Genomic DNA, 21129 nt, shown 5'->3' on the forward strand with positions numbered 1-21129 from the left:
TTGAAAAAAAGAGAGTATTCCAGAATTCTCCCAAATGATGAAAACAACTTATATAAACAAAAATCATGATTTTAAAATATTGGAGCTCTCAATAGCTAACCACTCATCATTTAACAAGAAACGTCAGTGTTAAGAAAGAGTAAAGAAGGGTACTCATAGAATAGATACATGCAATATTTTAACTTTTAAGGTGTCCTAAAAATTTACTATTTTTTTTCATGAAGACCAGTAGCAGAATCTTGCATTTAAATGGTCAAGTTTTCAACACTTCCATTTCTTAACCCCTGAAAATCCCAAATGAGCATCTGCTCACTGATGGCTCATATTCAGCCACCAAATCTGGGGAATGTAGAACTACCACACTTTGAATGAAGTCTACAAGCACAACTAAAGTCTTCTAACACATGCCATCGCTATGCTTCCTCCACCTTGGTGCACTCACAGTCCCTTGGCCCCTAGATGTGGTTCACCGTCTCTTCCTTTCAAAGCCCGGGAAAGGAGGGAAGAGAGGTTCTGTCTGGCAGAGACTGCTGCATTCTCTACATGGGTCAGCGGAGCTGCAGCTTTTCCATCAGCTGGTCCTTATTTGCATCCTCCAGAGGTATGTTAATTTGGAATTGAGCACTAGGCCTACTCTAACTATAAAGGGACCACCCTACAGTATATTAAAAGGTTCACATCAATGTATGCAATTTAAATGCACATGCATATAATTAACTAGACACATTAGCAGTGTGAGCTGCTAATTTGGAATGAGACACAAAAGACTGGAATGTGTGTACAGGAAAAAAACCTTCAAAATGAAAATGACTACTTAATGAAAACTGCTTCATGCTGTGTCTACTATTTTCATGTAAACTTAATATAACTGTAAATATATTTTAATGAACAGTAGAAAGAGGCAATTACAAAGAGCAGAGGAGGGCAGCCCAACAGTGAAACATCATCAGAATAGCTCTTTGCCTTCCTATTAAAAGTGCTGCCTAAAGACAGAGGATGAATTATAAGTTCATAATTTCAGGAGAAAAATGTTTTCTATGTTAAAGACATACACCTATTTGCCAACCTTCTGGCAATAAAACCAGAATATTCAAGTGAAAACATGAGGAAAGCCTCACTCACACATTGAAAAGAGGGGAGAATCTGGGTTTGACATTTTGGTGTTAAAATATCTTCATAGCTTCTTCTTCTTGCATTAAAATAGCTTTGTCTTCCCTTGAATATTTCTCTAGAGTGTGAATGAGTGTTTGACATTCTTAAGCATCAAAAACCACAATAGGTATCTTACCTAAAAATATATGTGTAAAGAGAGGGAGGGAGTCTTCATTCAATTGCTGTCTATACCTTGGAGCAATTGAGGAATAGATTTGCAACTGTAACATGAGTATGATAAATTCCATGACTGAGATTGTAGAAAAAGAATGCAAGACTTTTGACACTGATAGATTTTTGTTATCAGTGTTATAATTCAGGTGGGAGGATACAAGGCTGAACAGTTGGAAGACTTTGGCTGACTTCCGTCTCCAGGGCTGAGCCTGCCTGTCAGGCACTATGGGCTGTTTTTGCGAAGCAACCCATGAAATAAATGTGAGCTCTAGTTCTTTGAGAGAGGCACAGATTTTGCCAACTGTGGTGGGATAAGTCTTCTATTCCATCCTACATGGAAAATCAGGCTGGATTGTGCAAGTCAGAGGCACTAGGACAATTTAACTTAGTGCATGTCTTCCAGTTTGCATACAGAATAGCCCCTATAGCCATCAGTTGTAAAAATGGTTTTGGAAAGGCACCTAGATGGCAGGATAGGAAGGGAGTTTACTGCTCTAGTCTAGGGGAAGATAGTTGAAAAAAAATGTGAAGAGAGTGCAATTTCAGGGAAAGGTTAGGGAGAAAACGGCAGAAAAAACTCCATACAAATTAGAGGAACACTCTGGATCTATGTAGAGGGTGTGGACATGCACAACTCAGGACCCCAGCAGCCGGGAGTCTCAGCGCCAGCTTTGCAGAGTGAGGTGAGACCAGACTGCAGTAGCCCAAGCCCCTGGTGATAAAGTTGCAGGAAGAGCCTGGTGTGATTCTGGCTTGGAGCCCCATGGGGGACAGTACCTGCCAGCCTAGAGGAAAACCAAAGGTGGGGCACGTTTCTCTCCCCTCAACCACTCGATACTGGTGTCCTGCAACTAGCTGAGAGCGGGCGGGTGCCATTTTGGAAATATGTATCGGCTGCCTCAGCTCACGTCCACGCACGCAGCAACCAGCTGAGAGGAGATGCCTGAGTCTGGCTGGGAGAACTGACAAGGAGCTGGGTGCTCATGACTGTGGGAGCTTTATGTGCTGGGACTGTGAAAACACTGTGGCTGTGTGAGAGAATGCAGGGTGTGCCTGGGACTTTGGGCAGTCATTGTGGGAGGCTCCCTGATTCCCTGGTGAGGTTCATTGCTGTAGGATCTGTGCTCACACTGAGGACTTCATGAATCCTTTGTGTGGTTCTTGTGGCAGTGGGAATGAATATTGTACCCACTGGGGCTAGGACCCAGGCACTGGTGTTCTTGGAGGAGCGGAGGTAAGCATGAGACTATGCCAACAGAGCTGAATAAACCTCCCTTCTGCTTAAAAAAAAAAAAAAAAAAAAGAGGAGATGTACCATGCCCAATTTGGGAGTCACCTTGGACACTCCCCTCACCCTGAAGCACTGAGCAGAACTCCCTGGCCACACCCAGCACACACCTCAGGGTATTCCCTGAAAGATCTACCTCCACTAATCCACAGAGGCATAGTCCAAAATTAAAGGCCATCACAGGGAAAATAAATAAACAAACCAGTAAGTATCTCCACAAATGCCTAAAGATAAACTCAGAAATTAAAGAAACAAGGAAGGCAACATGCTGCCCCCAAAGGAACACAACAATATTTCAAAACCAGAATGCGAAAATGAAGAGATTAAAGAAATGCCAGAAATGGAATTCAAAAAATTGATTGTAGGACTACTTAGAAGTAATAAGAAGCAAATCCATGAACTAAAAAAATATATTCATGACATGAAACTGGGTTTCATGTCAGTTTTCTCATGAAACTGAGATTTTAATGAGAAATTAAAACAAAATATTGGGCCGGCACCGTGGCTCACTTGGCTAATCCTCCACCTGTGGTGCCGGCACCCCGGGTTCTAGTCCCAGTTGGGGCATCGGGTACTAGTCCTGGTTGCTCCTCTTCCAGTCCAGCTCTCTGCTGTGGCCTGGGAAGGCAGTGGAGGATGGCCCAGGTGCTTGGGTCTCTGCACCCGCATGGGAGACTGGGAGGAAGCACCCGACTCCTGGCTTTGGATCGGCACAGCGCCGGCCATAGTGGCCATTAAGGGAGTGAAAGACTTTTCTCTCTGTCTTTCTCTCACTTTTTATAACTCCACCTGTCAAAAAAAAAATATTGGAAATGAAGAATTCAATAGAACAAATTAAAAATGAATTGGAAAGCCTTAACAACAGAATTGGTGAAGCAGAATAAAGAATATTCAAGTCAGAAGGCAAACCTTTGGAAATTTTACAGTCAGACCAAAAAAATAAATAAATAAATAAATAAATAAATAAATAAAATTAGAAAACTATAAAAAAGTGTTGGAGATTTATGGGATACTATCAAATGACCCAACATATGGATCATAGAAGTTCCTGAAGGTATGGAAAGAGAGAATGAATTAGAAGGCCTTTTTAGTGAAATAATTACAGAAAACTTCCCTAACTTGGAGAAAGAAAGAGGGACGTCCAAGTACAGGAAGCACATAGAACTCCTAATAGACATGACCAGAAAAAAGCTTCACCATGACACATTGTAGCCAAACTCTCCACAGTAAAACATGAAGAAAAGACTCAAAGATGTGCATGAGAGAATGCCAGATTATTTCAGAGGATCACCAATTAGACTCACAGCTGACTTCTCATCAGAAACCCTGCAGGATAGTAGAGAATGACGAGATATATTCCAAGTCTCAAAAAAAAAAAAAAAAAACCAAAAAAACTGTTAACTCAGAATACTGTGCCATGCAAAGCTCTCACTTATGAATGAAGATGAAATAAAGACCTTCCATAACAAACAGAAATTGAACGAATTTGTCACCACTTATCCAGCCTTACCAAAGATGCTTAAGGATGTGCTATACACAGAAACACAGAAACATGGTTATCAAAGACAAAGAAGGGCACTATGCAATGATTAAGGAATCAATTCAACAGGAAGATGTGACTATAATAAATGTATATGCACCTAATTACAGGGCACCTGGCTATTTAAAAGAAATCAAAAAAAGAAATGATAATGGATCTAAAGGGAGACAAAGACCACCATACAATACCAAGGAGTGACTTCAGTACCCCACTTTCAGCACTGGACAGATCAACCAGACAGAAAATCAGCAAGGAAACAGCAGTTAATTGACACTACAGGCCAAATGGACCTAACGGATAACTACAGAACTTTTCATTCTACAGTTACAGAATGCACATTCTTCTCAGCAGTGCATGGAACTTTCTCTAAGATAGACCACAGGCCAGGGCATAAAGCAAGTCTCGGCAAATTAAAAAAAAAGAAAAATCATACTATGCATCTTCTCTAACCACAATGGAATGAAGTTGTAAATCAACAATTCAAGAATCTCTAGAACACATACAAACACATAACAACATGCTCCTGAATGAACAGTGGGTCATAAAATAAATCAAAAAAGAAATAAAAAAAACTGTTGAGGAACAGTTTTTTTTATAATATTTGTTGAAATTTTTACTTAGTATAGAGTTAATCTTTTGTGTATAGAGTTAATTGAAAATAGATATTAGTAAAAATAAGAATGGGAACAGGAAGGGGAGGAGGAAGAAGGGGTGGGAGGCTGGGTACAGTGGGAAGATCACTATCACTACATTCCTGACATTGTATTTATGAAATGCATGAAGTTTGTATACCTTAAATAAAAGGTTATTGGAGGTAAAAAAAAAAATAGATGGTTTTCTAAATGTTTTATGGGGCAGGCATTTGATTCAGTGGGACACCTGCATCCCGTATCAGTGGGTCAGTGTGCCTGGGATTGGGCCCTGACTTGGCTCCTGATTCCAATTTCCCACTAGTGTGCACCCTAGGAAGCAGGAGGTTATAGTTAAAATATCTGGGTCCTTGCCACCCCTGTGGGAGACCTGTGCTGAGTTTCCAGCTCCTGATTTTGGTCTGGCCCAGCTCTGACTGTTGCGGACAGGCATTTGAGGAATGAACCAATGAATGGGAGATCAGTCTCTGTCTTTCTGTCTTTCAAGCAAATAAAATAAATAAATAATTCTTTCAAATGTTAGGTGAAAACTTTGAGCTTGGGATGAATAATAGTACCAATTATTACTTTTGATTTATGGTTATAAAGTCAATTAAAACAAACCTCAGGTTAAGTGGGAATATGGCCTATAAGCCAAGTATTTAAATATATTTAAAAAGATATGGGTATAATTTTATAAAGAATTCTAATTATTCAATGATGCAACTGACTGGCAAAGCACAATGGCTTGCTTAAAGTGAGTGAACCAGTGCACACAACTCCTAGTGATAACAACTTTACAACTGACAGCATTTGCATGCAATTTATATTCACAGAATTATAGAATTTTAGAGCACAGAGAAGTTTTATGAATGATCTAGTGTAAATCTCCAACTGAAAAATGAAAAGAACTAAGTCTAGCACAGATGGGCTAAACAATCAGTCCAAAGACTCCAATCAGTTAGTTCACTCTTCTTTCATTCTACCATATTGCCTTTCAAATAGTAATTTTAGCAAAATAATGTATCTATATATATTTAGTAGTTTATTCAAAATTCTTGTTTTCACTTTAATTTACATTTTTCTTTGAATACTCTTTTTCCCCAACTTGAATTTCTTTTGGTCACTATATTTTATAGACATAATTTCAGAATAGGATATTTATGAACTCTGGTAAGTATTTTTAAAGGGCCAAAGTAAAGTGTTTGCTTTGCTATTCCCTTAAAATAGCAACAGTGAATGAGGCTTGATTGATTTTATATAATTTTTTTTAACAATTAGAACCACAATAGCATTTACATGCTATTTTTTCATTCATCTCCTTTAACCAAGGTGAAGCTAAAGCAGATTTTAACAGCTTACATCCTCTCTAGCCATTTTCAATCATTCTAATCCAAAGGTAAATATTGATAATTTCAGAAGAAATATTTTTAATGCATAAAGACCAAAGGATATGATTTGCTGTATAAGATTCAGAAAAAGCTGTCATGGAATAATCTTTTAATCCTAAAATTTTATTTACAAAAATTTACTGAAGAGCAAAAACTGGAATGTTAATATCAAAGGGTATTAACTGTGACCTGCTGACTCCATTTTTACATGAACCCAGTCATGCGCGTTGGGTTCCTATGTGATACGCCCCTCTCATCAAATAACTTAAGCCTATTAACAAATGCTTTGATGGTATTCAGTCCAGGGAGATTTCCACTAATTGCCCTGTGCTTTTAACAGTTCCAAATACACATTACAATTGTTTATTACAAAAACGACTGAAAGCAGTTGCTGTGTGCCTCCCATCAGGCTAATGAGCAAGAGGGTGCACAGAAAGAGCCCTGTCGGCCTATGTGACAAAGCAGATTCCTTCCCAATGCCAGGCAAAGCACGCCAATCATCACAGACTGCTAAATATGTAACAGTGATTCTGGGTATAGGTGCAAAAAATGAAGCTGCAAATGCATGGCTATCTTCAGAGTTAACTGATCTATAAGCACACCAGAGAACAAAAGGGGAGGGAGGGAAGATCTCAATCCTTAAGTATGCTGTAAACTGCTGGGGGTAGAAACATTTTTTAATTTCTTCTAGAACCTCCCACAGTGCTCACCTATGACAGAGGCATTTAATAGAGGTTTATTGATTGTTCATGACTGATATTAAGACTCACCATAGTGACTGAAATAATTTCTAAAACTGCAACTGTTACGGAATAAATAAGAGGCGATGTGGTGAAGTGGAAGTGACTTTGGATTTGGAACCAGACAACCTGAGGTTCATTCCTGGTCTGGCACTAACCAGCTGAGCCACCTTGCACACTTTCTGGATGTCTCTGACCATCTGGCTTCTTGTCTGTAACGTGGGGATCACAATGTAATACCTGCTTTGCAGGAGCATTAGGCTAAAATGAAAGGGTATGTCTGGTCACCTAGCACAGTCTGGGACAAAAGAATACTTAATGAATAGAACCATGGTGCTCTTTGTGCAAGATCATGAGCTTAAAAAAAATTAACACCAGAACCAAAAATTTCAGACTTTAATTACAAGCCTCCCACGCCTGGACACAGCATATAGGATAAGAGACACAGATTGACGAAGACTGAGAGATACGTTTCAGAGCAAACTAAATAACTGTGATAAACTTTGATAAACACAAGAGCCTAACAAACAGGTTCTTTCTCTGAAAAACATCCCACCTATTTATTAATGAGTTATAGAATACTTGCACAAATACTCTTTGTACTTGTAAAAAAGACACCTTTTCTACATCCTTTTCTAATTGTGAGTCAATTATCCTTACCAGTAACTTCCAGTGGACGAAGGCATATTGCATCCAAAAAGTAACATGTGATGGACAGTATCCATGCTGGCACGAGGTTTGAAGTCAACTGTGATGAGAAAATGATACATGAACATGAATACAAGTTAAACTTCCGGGCACAAATGTCACAACAGACCACACCTCTGAACACCTGAATACCTGTCTAACAAAGATGTGTCAATGCTGTCATGAGAGAATGAACTGGTTGTATAAAATACCCTTTTCCTTAAAATGAGCATGACTTGGTCATTTGATTAACAAAATAGAAAACTAGTATATCATAAAAAAGGGAAATAATAGGCTGAATAACACACGCACACACACACACACACATACACAGATATTTTCCAATGGAAGACCTCTTTTTAAAGTGCAGGAGTGGGGCCGGCACTGTGACATAGCAGGTTAAGCCGCCACCTGCAGGCATCCCATATGGGCGCCGGTTCGAGTCCTGGCTGCTCCACTTCCGATCCAGCTCTCTGCTATGGCCTGGGAAAGCAGTAGAAGACAGCCTAAGTCTTAGGGCCCCTGAACCCACATGGGAGACCCAGAAAAAGCTCCTGGCTTCTGGCTTCAAATAGGTGCAGCTCCGGCTGTTGCAGCCAACTGGAGAGTGAACCAGCGAACAGAAGACCTCTCTCTCTCTCTCCCTCCCTCCCTCCCTCCCTCCCTCTCTCTCTCTCTCTCTCTGCCTCTCCTTCTCTCTCTGTGTAACTCTGACTTTCAAATAAATAAATCCTAAAAAAATAAAGTGGCAGGATCATTATGTGAATGTAAAATGAAAAGTGCAGGCTATGTATTCACAATACATTTCCTTCCAGACTTCAGGGCATTGCTGAAGGCCATAAAACACTGCCAACACTGAAGTGATGCAGAAGGCACAGTGACTGCTCAAAACACAAACAAAGGATTCAACATACAAATTTATTACCACCTCAAAATAATGATATCAGTTACTGAGAAGTATATGGAGAAAAGATTTATTGGGAAAGAAAAATAAAAGTGAAAATCTTTAGAAAAACACAGGAGATGTAAAATTATGGTCTTGGATGAGCATGGTGCACTTTTTAAAAGGATACTGAAACTTAAGCTATGGCATTTCTCTCTCTCCTAAGACTAGTGGCCAAAAGACATTAAAATCAGCAAAAAACAGTGCAGGAGTAAAACAGAGTACTAACTGAAAACGAATTATGATGTCATCTATGGACAGTATCATTCTCGATCTCCCATTTGCTACTGTGGATTTGGCTTGTCAATTTTTGTTCTCTCAGAAAATGCTGCCCGATATGAAGGAGCCATTCATGAGCCTACTTTCTGCACAAAAATGCTGAATAACCTAAAATGTCATCAATTCTCAGGTGAGTGAAAAACTATCTTTCAGTTGTTTGGGTCTGTCTCATAAAACTAGTAAGACATTTATTGCTAGAATATGTTTATGAGGCATGAATATTTATAAAATAAAAATGTTGTAAATAAAATTATAGCTGCTCAGCTGGCAAAATTTGGTTGCTTAAAAAAAAAAAAAACCACAGGGCACCTACTGTGTGCCTCTGAACTTAGAAATTAAAGAAGAAACAAAAAGGCTTTCATTCCCTGAGCTGAAAAGAAAACTAAAGCCTAAAAATATTCTTTAGAATTTACTTATTTAAAATATTTGAAAGGCAGAGAGAAAGACAGAGAGGGATCTCTCATCCATTGGTTCATTCCCCAAATGCCTAAAACATCCAAGATTAGGCCAGGTTAAAGTTGGTACCCAGGAACTCAATCCAGGTCTCCCAGGTGATGGCAGGGATCCAAGTACTTGAGCCATCATCTGCTGCTTCCCAGAGTACACATTAGCAGAATGCTAGAATCAGGAGTGGAGCTAAGTCTCGAACTCGAATAAGGGATGTGGCTGTCCCAAGCAGCAGCTTAACTGCTGTGCCAAATACCTGTCCCTGAAAATGAATCCTGAGGTTTTCATAACACCATTTAAAAAATAAAGAGGCAGGCTGGAAATGGACTTGGTGCAGCTTGAGGCTTTATTCTCCATTACCAAAGAACACAGTAAGCCCAGGAGATGCAAGAGGCTTTGTTGGAAGGAAAGAATCAAGTGGAAGTTATAAAGTTCACAATTCATGGAAAATCATATTGTGACCGAACCTAGGTTTGTTAGCAAGAGAAAGACTTCTGTGAGGAACTTTCTTCATAGACTGAGTGCAGAGTTTCCTTCCCCCCTTCCTGAATCCCTTCAGCATTTTTCTTTGCAGCAAAAGGAAAATTGAAACAGTTCTGAAGTAAGAGAACATGGCGTTTATTCATGTGAAATTTATTTTGGTTCATGACTATTTCAAAAAGTTCACAGGGAAATGAAGTGAAAATATAAATTTATTTTGGTGCAAATTTTTTTTTGAAATCCAGGTGTTTTTTCCATAATATGCATTTTCCATCAGGTTCTTGGAGACTCCCTCATGCATAAATTTTCAAAGAAAGTTTTGCATCAAAACTAAACTTCTCTTTTTAATTTCATTTCCCCATGAACTTATTGCAGTCACCTCATATATATGACACAACCTGAAGTCTCCTATTCATTTTTTATTGAATTACTTACAACCCTTTACATGCATCTCCAGCTTCTTATCTGACTGTATTGCCCTCCCACCCTTTAAAAAAAAAATGCCTCTGCCCATTCGTGAGGGGCTGTTCAACAAGAAGCTGACTCTGCAGGTTTGCTAGAACCTTCCAAGACGCTTCCATGACTTCCTCTCCGTACATTATCTTACTATGGATGCATGGATTTCCTATGACTGAATTGCTCTTGCAATTTTGATAAGAAGGCAATGCAACCTAGTTTATTCTCAGATAGAAACTGACAGATGCAAAACAATACAAGTTTAAGGTATCATCTAAAGATCCACGTGGACACACCCAGTAGAGTTGAAGTGGGAAACTCACATTCAAGGAGGAAGTCAGAGAATCACCTATTTTGGAGTCACTCGTAAATTGAACTATGAAGCTGTGAGACTGGACAAAAATCGCCCTGGTGAAAGCAGAAACCATTGGGAGGGCTCAGGACAAAGCTTTAGAGAGAGCCCTGAGCTGTAAGGATCTGCTCAGGAGATACCAACAGTGTTCCTTTCACATCAGTGCAGCGCGTGTACTGCTGTGGAACAAGGCAGAAACCTTCACGTAAAAAGAGTGAACTACGGGCCAGTATTCGGCATAGTGGTTGACAGTGTAGATGCACATTGGAGTGTGTGGACTGGATGCCTGGCTCCAGCTCCTGACTCCAGCTTTCTTCTATTGCAGATGCTGGGGGACAGTGTTGACAGCTCAAGTAATTGGGTTCCTGCTGCCAACATGGAGACCCAGATTGTGACCCCTGCTCCTATCTTTGTTCCCAGTCCAACCCCAGCTACCACGGGCATTTGGGAGTACACCAGCAAAGGGGAGCTCCTTCTGTATCTACGTCTCTCTGCCTCTCAAATAAATATATTTTTTAAAAAACATGTTCTTGGAAAATGGAATAAAATACAAGTAATTTCATAAAATGAAATATTAATAAGCAAAAGATTCAGATAAGAACAGATAGAAGATCTGTTAGAGAGGAAGCGATTAAAAAGGCACAACACACAATTGCTGGGTTTTCATTGCAAGGAAAAGAAAGTGGCTAGCCTGGGTCCCTCTTATGCACAAAGACCTTCTAACTCTTGTAAACAGCAACTCTTAATTACTCTAAGTATAAATTCTCTAGCCATTTTCCCATTTTTTTCTTGTTCTGACATCCTATTTTAAGTACCACTAATTTGCTCCATATTGAGCTCTTACTAGATATGTGTTTAATTTTCTTTTCCAAAATGAGAAACAAATCTATGCCTTTAAAGTGGTTGTAAAAGGAAATTCTTCTGCGTTCCCACTCATAAAAACTTATCCTCTTTGACTCTCAGATTCCTTCAGAAATGCAAGATCTAATTTAAATGCTAAGTAAATATTGGGACTGGGTGAAAACAAGCAACCAACCATCTTTTTTCATATCCTAAAGAAAAATGCATATTGAAGTATTTATAGAACAGTTCCACGTACAATCCATTGCAATTTGAAATGAAAAATAACTCCAGCAAAACAAATGTCATGTGGAAATGTAAGTCAAAAACAAACAGTAAACGCCTTAAAATAAGGCAATGCTTGGACAATTTCATTGAAGGACCTGCTGTCAGTGTGGGGGAGGGGTCAGTTGGGAAAAGATTAGCCTGACAGGTTCATTTCCTGGGATTGTTCCATTCCTACTTTTTATTAGAGGAATAATAAGACCCCCAGCCTCTGTGAATAAGAATAAGATCCTATAAGCACAAGATACACACATGACATTGTGGGAGATTTCATCACAACGCAAAACAAAATACGGAAAAATGCTTTAAAAGTCACATCTCAAAAGAAATTTCTCCTGTCTTTTTCTCCAACCACATAAGCAAGGAACAAAGAGTCCAAGGGGAGTAGAGTTAGAGGATAATAATGAAAATGACTGCATTGAAGTGTGCCATCCTGACAGGCAGAATAAACAAAGGCAGCCTTGGAGCCTTGGGAGGATGAATCGCAGGGCAGCACACAGCCTCGTGAGGATGCAAGGGAATATTATATCTGGGGAGATCAAAAGTGCACTGGCTCTTCTACCTCAACAATAAGACGACAGCTGCTTAAGTGGAAATGGTACTTCATGTTAATGGGTGCTAACAGCTCAGATCACCGGATGTAGAAGACGAGGGAAGATGTCATAGGTGAGAAAGTCCTGCGAACAAATGCTTTTGAAGGACTAAGAATCCAGAAATAGTGAATCGGGCTCATTAACTAAGAGAAATAGGAGGACCCTGCGAGGGTATAATTTGGAGGATTTCTCAAACGCTGATGCCATGTGACACAGAAGACTTGAAAAGATGTGTGAGGCGATGTACAGGGCTGAGAGATAACTAGGTCCATTTTCTGGAGTTCCAAGCAAAATCTGTTCTAACTGCATGAAGTTGTTTGGGATTTATGGCCTCTTTTACCTAACATCAGACCACAATCAGGGCCATAGAATTCTCTAAGAATGTGACCTAGGAGGGAGTTTCATTTAGTACTTGGCTTTCTTTCCATTTTTTGTTCCAAGAGGATATCCAGGTCTTTAAGTCAAATTTTGATGGATCATCCAGTTCAGGTTGTGGAAAGATTTTGAAGACCATTCACAGTCAGGTGGAGGAACCAGGATTCTGGCAACATCCACTGGATGAGGGTTATTTCAAAACTGTCACAGAAAAATGGAACTAAAAGCAGGAGATTATTTTGGGGCAAAGATTTCTGTCTTTTATTATACATGGAAAATGAGTATTATGGATTTCAAAAAAAAAATTCTGCACCAAAATAAACTCATACTTTTTAGTCCATTTTTCCCCAATCTTTTGAAGGACTTTCATATTTCAAAAACTTCAATAACTACTGGAAATGGGAGAAACACTCTTTTTGCTAAATGTATGTAGTAGACAATTGCCATAGACCATGCATAATTAACCTACTGAGTGAAAAAGAACTGACTTGCAAAATCAAGTTTGGATCTCCAGAACTTTGATGCCTGTATAAATCATTCCATAGCATTATTAACTTTGTTTCTTTGTTCTCCCCAGTGGAATCACAGAATACACAATAAGTGGCTTATGTGCAATGCTGTGTATATTTTTACAGGTCTGGAACAATTTTCCTCTGCAGTAGTTTCTAGCCCCTGCTGTACACTAGAATTAAAAACACAGGTGTCCAGGTCCCCTCCTCCTTCCCCACCAATGCTGCAATCAAATCTCCAGAGGTCACTCCCAGGGAAGTAGTCATTTTAAAAGTTTCAGATTCTGACTATAGTCAGCATTTGAGTGGCTGAATATATTCTATGATGTGAATGTATCAGTCTCTGATTGACTAATTTTAGATAATAAGGGGATTAAAGTGCTCCTTTTAAATATTTTTTACTTTAATTTTTCATTAGTTTTTAACATATTCAGTGTGATTTGTACATTCTAAGAACATAGTGATATTCCCACACAGGGCAAACAATAGAAACAGGCTTTCTTTTAAAATAAGGTTACAAAAAGAGTTTCCAGGTAAAAATGAGTTGATATTTTAGAACTGTACTTTCGAAAGAGATCACTGGAATTCTGTGTTACATCATAGATTTTTAACTATACCGCCTAAAATCCTGCTAGAATTGGGATCTGAAGCAGCCTTACAGATAAGCCTTTAGTGATGATGTTTATGCCTGCGATAGGATCTTTATTCCAATGATGCGGGTGCCTTCAATGCATACTCAATATTGAGAGAATTGGGAAGCGGCAAAGTTCAAGAAGCAATTGTATAAAAGAGATATTGTGACTTAAAAAGAAAAGAAAAAAGAAAAAGATTGCAGGCCTCCAGATCTTAACCCTACTCCTTTCAACAGTTCTTTATTTCCCAAAACTAAAGATTTGACTTCAAAAACAGCTCAAAGGAACTGAAGATAGCAATGATCTAAATTGTAATTTAAGGGTGCGAAATGATCAGCCTTAATGCTCATAATCTTGCAGTTGGGCCAGAAAGGTACAGATAAATGTAAGGCTCACAGCACCACAGCCCATTTGCCAGCGTGTTGCAACCTGCAGCTACAGCACATTACATTATCTCTGCTAGCTTCCCCCATAACCATAAAGCAATTCTACACTAAAATAAAGACCTCTGGCTTGAACATTTTTAATCAGAAAGCTTAATAGAGAAATTGTCATTAACTCTTGCTAGCTAGGGACAATGACGTACAATTCACAAAGATTCCTAACGTAGTTTATGAGGACTCTAAGCTGCCATTGCCAAATTAACCAAGAAATAAGACACTAGAGCTAGCCTATATACTGAACATGAATTTACAATGAAACAATCCTTACTTCTGAGTAATGGGCTCTCAACACAAAGCAAGATTTTAGCTTCTAAATGACATAATCTTTAAAACTAAACTTTACAGTATATACCAGAATCAACTAAAGAATCAATCAATAAATAGTTCATCAGCCAAGCTATGCAAAATAAACCAGCATAAGCATCTTTAACTGTATGTGTAATGCCATTCCCAGAATAGTCCTCTTTTAATTTCCTACAGAATCAAATCCAAATCCCCTTCTAGCCCTTTCAGGCCATGCCTAATGCTGCTGCTGTCTCCCAGCTGACCACATTTCCCACATGACAAGCCCCTCTGCCACTTTTCACTCTCAACATGAAGCCATCCTCACTTTAGAACCACACCTGTGAGACATGTACTGAGGGCTTACCCAGTGCCAGGCACACAATTACTTCTCACACTGATCCTGGTGTGGATCACTGTCTTGTCCTTTACCTCCTAAATAGAATACCTTGAGCACAGAGATATGGACAAACTAATCCCTGTTCATGCAGCTAGCAAGTGGTGAGGCTGGGACTTGAATGCAGAGCAGTCCGGCTGAGAGCTCACTCTTGCAACCACCAAATAAACAACACTGTCTCCCATCATTGTACCAGTGTGCTCTTTCCTGTTCAGACTATTGGCAACTGGAATATTTTTCTCTGCATCTGAAAATAGGACAAATTCCAAGGTTTAAAGGAATACAGGGGTGGAAGGAGGAGGTATTTTACAGTTACTGTATTAAAATAGCTTTGCAATGGCGGGCAGTAGTTGGCACTGTGGCATAGTAGGTTAAGCCATGGCCTGCAGTGCTAGCATCCCATATGGGCGCTGGTTTGAGTCCTTGATGCTCCGTTTCCAATCCAGATCCCTGGTTATGGCTTAGGAAAAGCAGCAGAAGATGCCCCAAGTACTTCAGCCCCTGTACCCATGTGGGAAACCCAGAAGAAGCTTCTGGCTCCTGGCTTCAGCCTGGCCCAGCCCTAGCAGTTGTGGCCATCTGAAGAGTAAAACAGTTGTTGGAAGATCTCCCTCCCTGTCTATCCCTCTCTCTGTAACTCTGATTTTCAAATAAATAAATAGATCTTAAAGAAAAAATATCTACAGGGGCCAGTATTGTGGCATAGCTGGTTGATCCACCATTCGGATCTCTTTCATCCTATATCAGAGAGCCAGTTTGAGTCTCAGCTACTCCACCTCGAACCCAGCTCTCTGCCAATGCACCTGGGAAGCAGCAGAGGATGGTTTAAGTACTTAAGTCCTCACCACTCATGTGGGAGACCCAGATGGGATTCCTGGCTCTTTCCTTTGCCTGGCCCAGCCCATGTTGCAATTATGTGGGGTGTGAATCAGTGGATGGAAGTTATCTCTCTATCTCTGTCACTTTGCCTTTCACATAAATAAATAAATGCATATATACATCTAATAAAAAACAGCTTTAGGACATTAGGTTTTATCCACTCACCAGGGACCTGTTGTATCTGACTTATTTTACTGATAATAGCTTTTTCAAATCAGCTTTCACTAAGAAACTAGAAGAGCATCCTAGGGTGCCTGGTGGAAGGTATTCAGTGGTCACCTGGGAGACACAGACTACAATATTCATATGGAAGGAAGTTCCAGTTGAAGACAGAATAAAAAGGATTCATAGCCAACTAATTGGAAACAAAGATGACAGGGTGACCACATGGGGATGGGGACACCCACACACACACACACACACACTTAGTTTCTGTCAAAGCCATAAAATGTGTATATATGAGCAAATGCCCTGTCAGACCTGGGTCTTTATAGTGTCACTATATTGTGACCAATAAATATGATCAAAGTAGAATTGTTCCTGCAGTTTTTGAAGTATCCCAGCATCACCTGCACGTGTGCTTTGTTTAAGAAAGGTCACATTTGGGGGCCAGCTCTGTGGCACAGTAGGTTAAGCCACCTTCTGCAGTGCCAGCATCCCATAAGCATTCCAGTTTGGGTCCCAGCTGCTCTACTTCTGATCCAGATCCCTGCTAATGTAGCTGGGAAAGCAGTGGAGGATGGTCTAAGTGCATGGGCCCTTGCACACACGTGGGAGACCCAGAAACAAGCTCCTGGCTCCTGGCTTTGACCTGGCCTAGACCTGGCTGTTGGGGCCATTTGGAGAGTGAACTAGCGGGTGGAAGATCTTTCTCTCTCTCTCTCTCTCTCTCTCTCTCTCTGTTTCTCTGTAACACCACCTTTCCAATAAATAATCTTTTTTTTTAAAGGTCACCTCTATAAAAATTCTAGAAATCCAACTGTGCAATTCCGCCACAGACTTGTTCTACATTCAAGAGAGCAGTCCATAAACATGAAAAGCAATGAATCATTAGATTAATTTCATCTATTTGTAAATTCAATGGCTTCTATCTCATGTGTACAGTGCAATTTGATAGATAGGGATGTGCCACCCTTCACTAAGGAAGAGACACATTTATTTACTGGTCACCCATGTGAGGGAAAGCAAGTGGATGAAGATGACAGTCAAATTTCCTGGCTGAGTGGGCTGCTGTCAGAGCCAATTCCTCTGAGTGTGGGGAAAACACCTTTTAGACAGCACCACAGTTCAATGGTCAAATGCAGATTTTATCATACCTCCACTCATCCAATTCTGTGATTTCTTATTAGAACAATAAACTAAAGCAATGCTCTAGAGAAAACTGATTTTTTTGTTCAAAATATAAAAACCATTCTCATCTTCACTACACTCATAGTACTTCCCCCAAGCATCTATATGAAATCACATTTCGTATTAAATAGACATGTAAATTTATCACAGATGCTGTATGCTCATTGGTAAACAGGATAGGTATGTACATATTAATTCAATGATGACTGTGATGGTATTTTCTGAAAATAAGAAATCTATTTTAACTAAAATGTGTTACATAACTAGTCACACAAACAGCCAAAATTGTGAAAATAATCAAATGCAATTCTGATTCTTAACACTATCAACAGAGTTTGTCTTGGTCACAACTGGCAATCTGAATTGTAAGCAGCCTTTTTCAATTTTCATTAGAAACTTGAAAAGAACAAGGAAAAGGTTATTTTTATAAGTTTTAACCCTTGCATTCTTGTCTTTCAGAATTACGCATCATACTTCACATCTCCATTACCTTGCCCAGTAACTGGCACACAGCAGAATTATCAAAAGTTTGTTAAATTAATGAACAAGTCACTTTGCTTCAAAAGCAAAACCGGACGATTATCCCTTATATTAAAACAAGAACATGGGGGCCAGTGGTGCAGCACAGTGGGTGAAGTTAGCTTGCAATGCTGGCATCCCATATCAGAGTGCCAGCTGGAGACCTGGGAAGGCAGCAGATGATGGCCAAAGCTATGGTGGTCTCTGCCACCTGTGAGGGAAATGAAAATGGAGTTTCCCGGCTCCTGGCTTTGGCCTGACACAGATCTGGCTGTTGTGGCCATGTGGGGAGTAAACCTAGTGGACAGTGGACAGCTCTCTTTCTCTCTCTCTCTCTTTTCCTCTCTGTCATTCTACCTTTAAAATAAATAAATCTTAAAAAACAAACAAGAACATAATTTAAGGCAAAAATAAGCTGTCTACTATTTGAAATGTCTAGAAAAGCTCTGTGTGATTATCTTCCCATCATATAACCTATCAGGGTACTTCAAAAAATTCAGGGAAAAATGGAACTAGAAGCATATGTTTATTTTGGTACTAATTTTGTTTTTATGATATGTGGAAATATTATGGAAAAATTATGCATGAATTAGAAAAATTTTGCACCAAAATAACGTGTGTTTTCATTCCACCATTCCACTAATCCACAAACGTTTTGAGGTACCCTTGCCCCTTTCCTTTTTTTTTTTTTTTTTTGACAGGCAGAGTGGACAGTGAGAGAGAGAGAGAGACAGACAGAGAGAAAGGTCTTCCTTTGGTTCACCCTCCACTGGCCACCGCGGCTGGCACGCTGTGGCCAGCACATCGTGCTGATCCGAAGCCAGGAGCCAGGTGCTTCTCCTGGTCTCCCATGGGGTGCAGGGCCCAAGCACTTGGGCCATCCTCCACTGCACTCCCGGGCCACAGCAGAGAGCTGGCCTGGAAGAGGAGCAACCGGGACAGAATCCGGCGCCCTGACTGGGACTAGAACCCTGTGTGCCAGCGCCGCAAGGCGGAGGATTAGCCTAGTGAGCCACAGCGCCGGCTGCCCCTTTCCTTTTGAAAAGGGGCTCTAGGATCTGTTTTACAGTTACAGGCAATTTTTTGGTTTATTTTACTTTTTGGCAGAACTGACTAGTGTTCCCATAGGGACCAAAGGTAAGAGAATGAAAGCATAATTGTATTTGATGGGAGAAGACAGAGAGATGGTGTGGCTCAATTTCAGCTGGAGGTATTCAATTGACAGCTTCTTACATTTCTTCCCTTGTATCACTATCACCACACCCACATCTCTTAATTTAAATGGAAATCAGGTAGGTCAACAGGCAGCCAGCAGGAAGCCTGGGCAGGTCCTTTAACTCTCTGTCTCCTATTCTGGACAATGGCTGCAATAGGCTTAGCTTTCACTATTCCAGTGTCTGGCAGGCAGTCTATAAGCTATGGCTGGCAGTGATGATAATGGTGTATAATTATACAAACAAGAAGTCCAAGGCCGGCGCCATGGCTCACTAGGCTAATCCTCTGCCTGCGGCGCCGGTATTCCGGGTTCTTGTCTGGGTTGGCGCGCCGGGTTCTGTCCCGGTTGCTTCTCTTCCAGTCCAGCTCTCTGCTGTGGCCTGGGAAGGCAGTGGAGGATGGCCCAAGTGCTTGGGCTCTGCACCCGCATGGGAGACCAGGAGGAAGCACCTGGCTCCTGGCTTTGGATTGGCGTGGTGCAGCGGCCGTAGAGGCCATTTGGGGGGTGAACCAACGGAAGGAAGACCTTTCTCTCTGTCTCTCTCTCTCACTAACTCTGCCTGTCAAAAAAAAAAAAAAAAATCCATATAACCCACTATCCTAGCACCTGATTAAGTCACACATACAGGTATTCCCATTTCTGTTTCTTGGGCTATAAAATGGGACAATCGACAGGATGTCTGTCCTCAAACTAAGGAGACAGCAAAAGCAGCATCTCCCTTATTCTGTAACGGAAATGACTCGGTTGCTCTTTGGTCCTCAGTTCTCCGGCACTAATTTGGCTACTCCTAAAATTTCATGGCAAAACATACGGGAGTAGTAAAGGATTTAAACTAAAGAGGGAACCATGTGCTCTGAACAGGTAACCCAGTCTTTAGCAGTCATGCAATCTTACCAGCAATAGAGAAAGGAAGATACATTGAAAATAACTGTTAATCTTAGAAGACTATTTAAGAATCTCAGAAATTGGAAGAGCTTAATCTTAGAAAAGAGTTGACCACAAAAATGAAAAAATGTTTAGCACCCTGGTTCTAATAGAGGCCTTTATGTGTTTCCCATGAATATTTTACTTGATTGAATATATTCACTTGTACTTTTCAATTGTAAGTTATGCAAAAGTACACAACTTTATTTTAGGAGAGTGGTCACACATTCCAGACTGTATGTTTATAGTCCATAGGATTCACCAGCTCTGACATGTCCTACCACCAGCCTCCAGAAACACACCAGGGATATATACACGTGAGACTTGAGGTACTTCGGTGACACACGACCCCCTTAGCTGTGCACGTGGCCTTCAAGTCAGCTGAGAAGCGGGATAATTAAGAAAAAAAAATCCATTTACAATTAAGTATTATTTTCTCCCAGGCTACCAAATATATGGATACGAAATTAAGGAAAGCTTTCTTGCGAATATTTTAATGATATATACTTATTCTAAACCATATGCCTTGTTATTTAAGGCATGACAATTAGAAATTAAATTATTTTTTGATCCTTAAATTTATTCAGTTCAGGATCTGGAAGTGAGGTCCTTAACTTTCTCCTTGGTAATGTCCGAATTCACAAAACAACAGCCAGGCCACAGACAGCTTCCCATGCTCTCAGGTTCATTTTTGGGAACTAACTATTAAGCTAATTTGGTTTACGGTTGTGTTGCTATGGGCTCTATTTTCTGTTGTGATTGCCACCAAAGCATGTGAAAAAATAAATAAATGCACATTTCTCTGGCTGTGCAGGTCTCTAATGTGCATTCCTGTGTGGAATACCTCATGAAAATTCATCCCGCCACTGCCCCAAGGCCACTGTACACAATCCACGGAATAGCCCTCCAGACAGCCCACTTGAAAATCAGTTTGAAGGGACTGAAGCACGACTCTCATTACCATCACTTTCTATCCAAAATCAACGTCTCAAACCAGAAAAGTGAAGTGGAAAAAAACAAATCCATGAATAATTTGCCAATCACACGTCTTCCCTAAGCAGTTAAAGGTCTATCATGAGGGATGTTTACACCCCAGTCATCTAGATGGAAACAGATGGTGCTTTGTCACTTTCCCTATCTGACTTAGAGGCTCAGTTGGGAAAGGACCTGTCACTTAAGAGTCCTCTTATCCTTACCGTACATAGGATGCATTTTCCTTCTTTTCCCACTCTGCCTCCCCGTTTTTCTCCTCTCTGTCTCTCCTTCCTGTCTTCCCTCCCTCCCCATTCATCTACCTGTCTGACAGGTAAAATCTTACATTCCCCAG

General features: G+C 40.3%; 1 protein-coding gene across 5 annotated transcripts in view; it reads right to left on the bottom strand.

Annotated features, from left to right (window-relative positions):
• PAM (peptidylglycine alpha-amidating monooxygenase) overlaps positions 1-21129 on the bottom strand; it is a 200080-nt gene that overhangs the window by 128118 nt on the left and 50833 nt on the right. For all 5 annotated transcript variants that reach the window (XM_062212352.1, XM_062212354.1, XM_062212351.1 and 2 more), the window contains exon 4: positions 7575-7662. In XM_062212352.1, the coding sequence (XP_062068336.1) occupies positions 7575-7662 (88 nt within the window). The remainder of the gene's footprint in view (positions 1-7574; positions 7663-21129) is intronic.

Source organism: Lepus europaeus, chromosome 15 (assembly GCF_033115175.1).
Source record: "Lepus europaeus isolate LE1 chromosome 15, mLepTim1.pri, whole genome shotgun sequence".
Taxonomy (NCBI): Eukaryota; Metazoa; Chordata; class Mammalia; order Lagomorpha; family Leporidae; genus Lepus; species Lepus europaeus.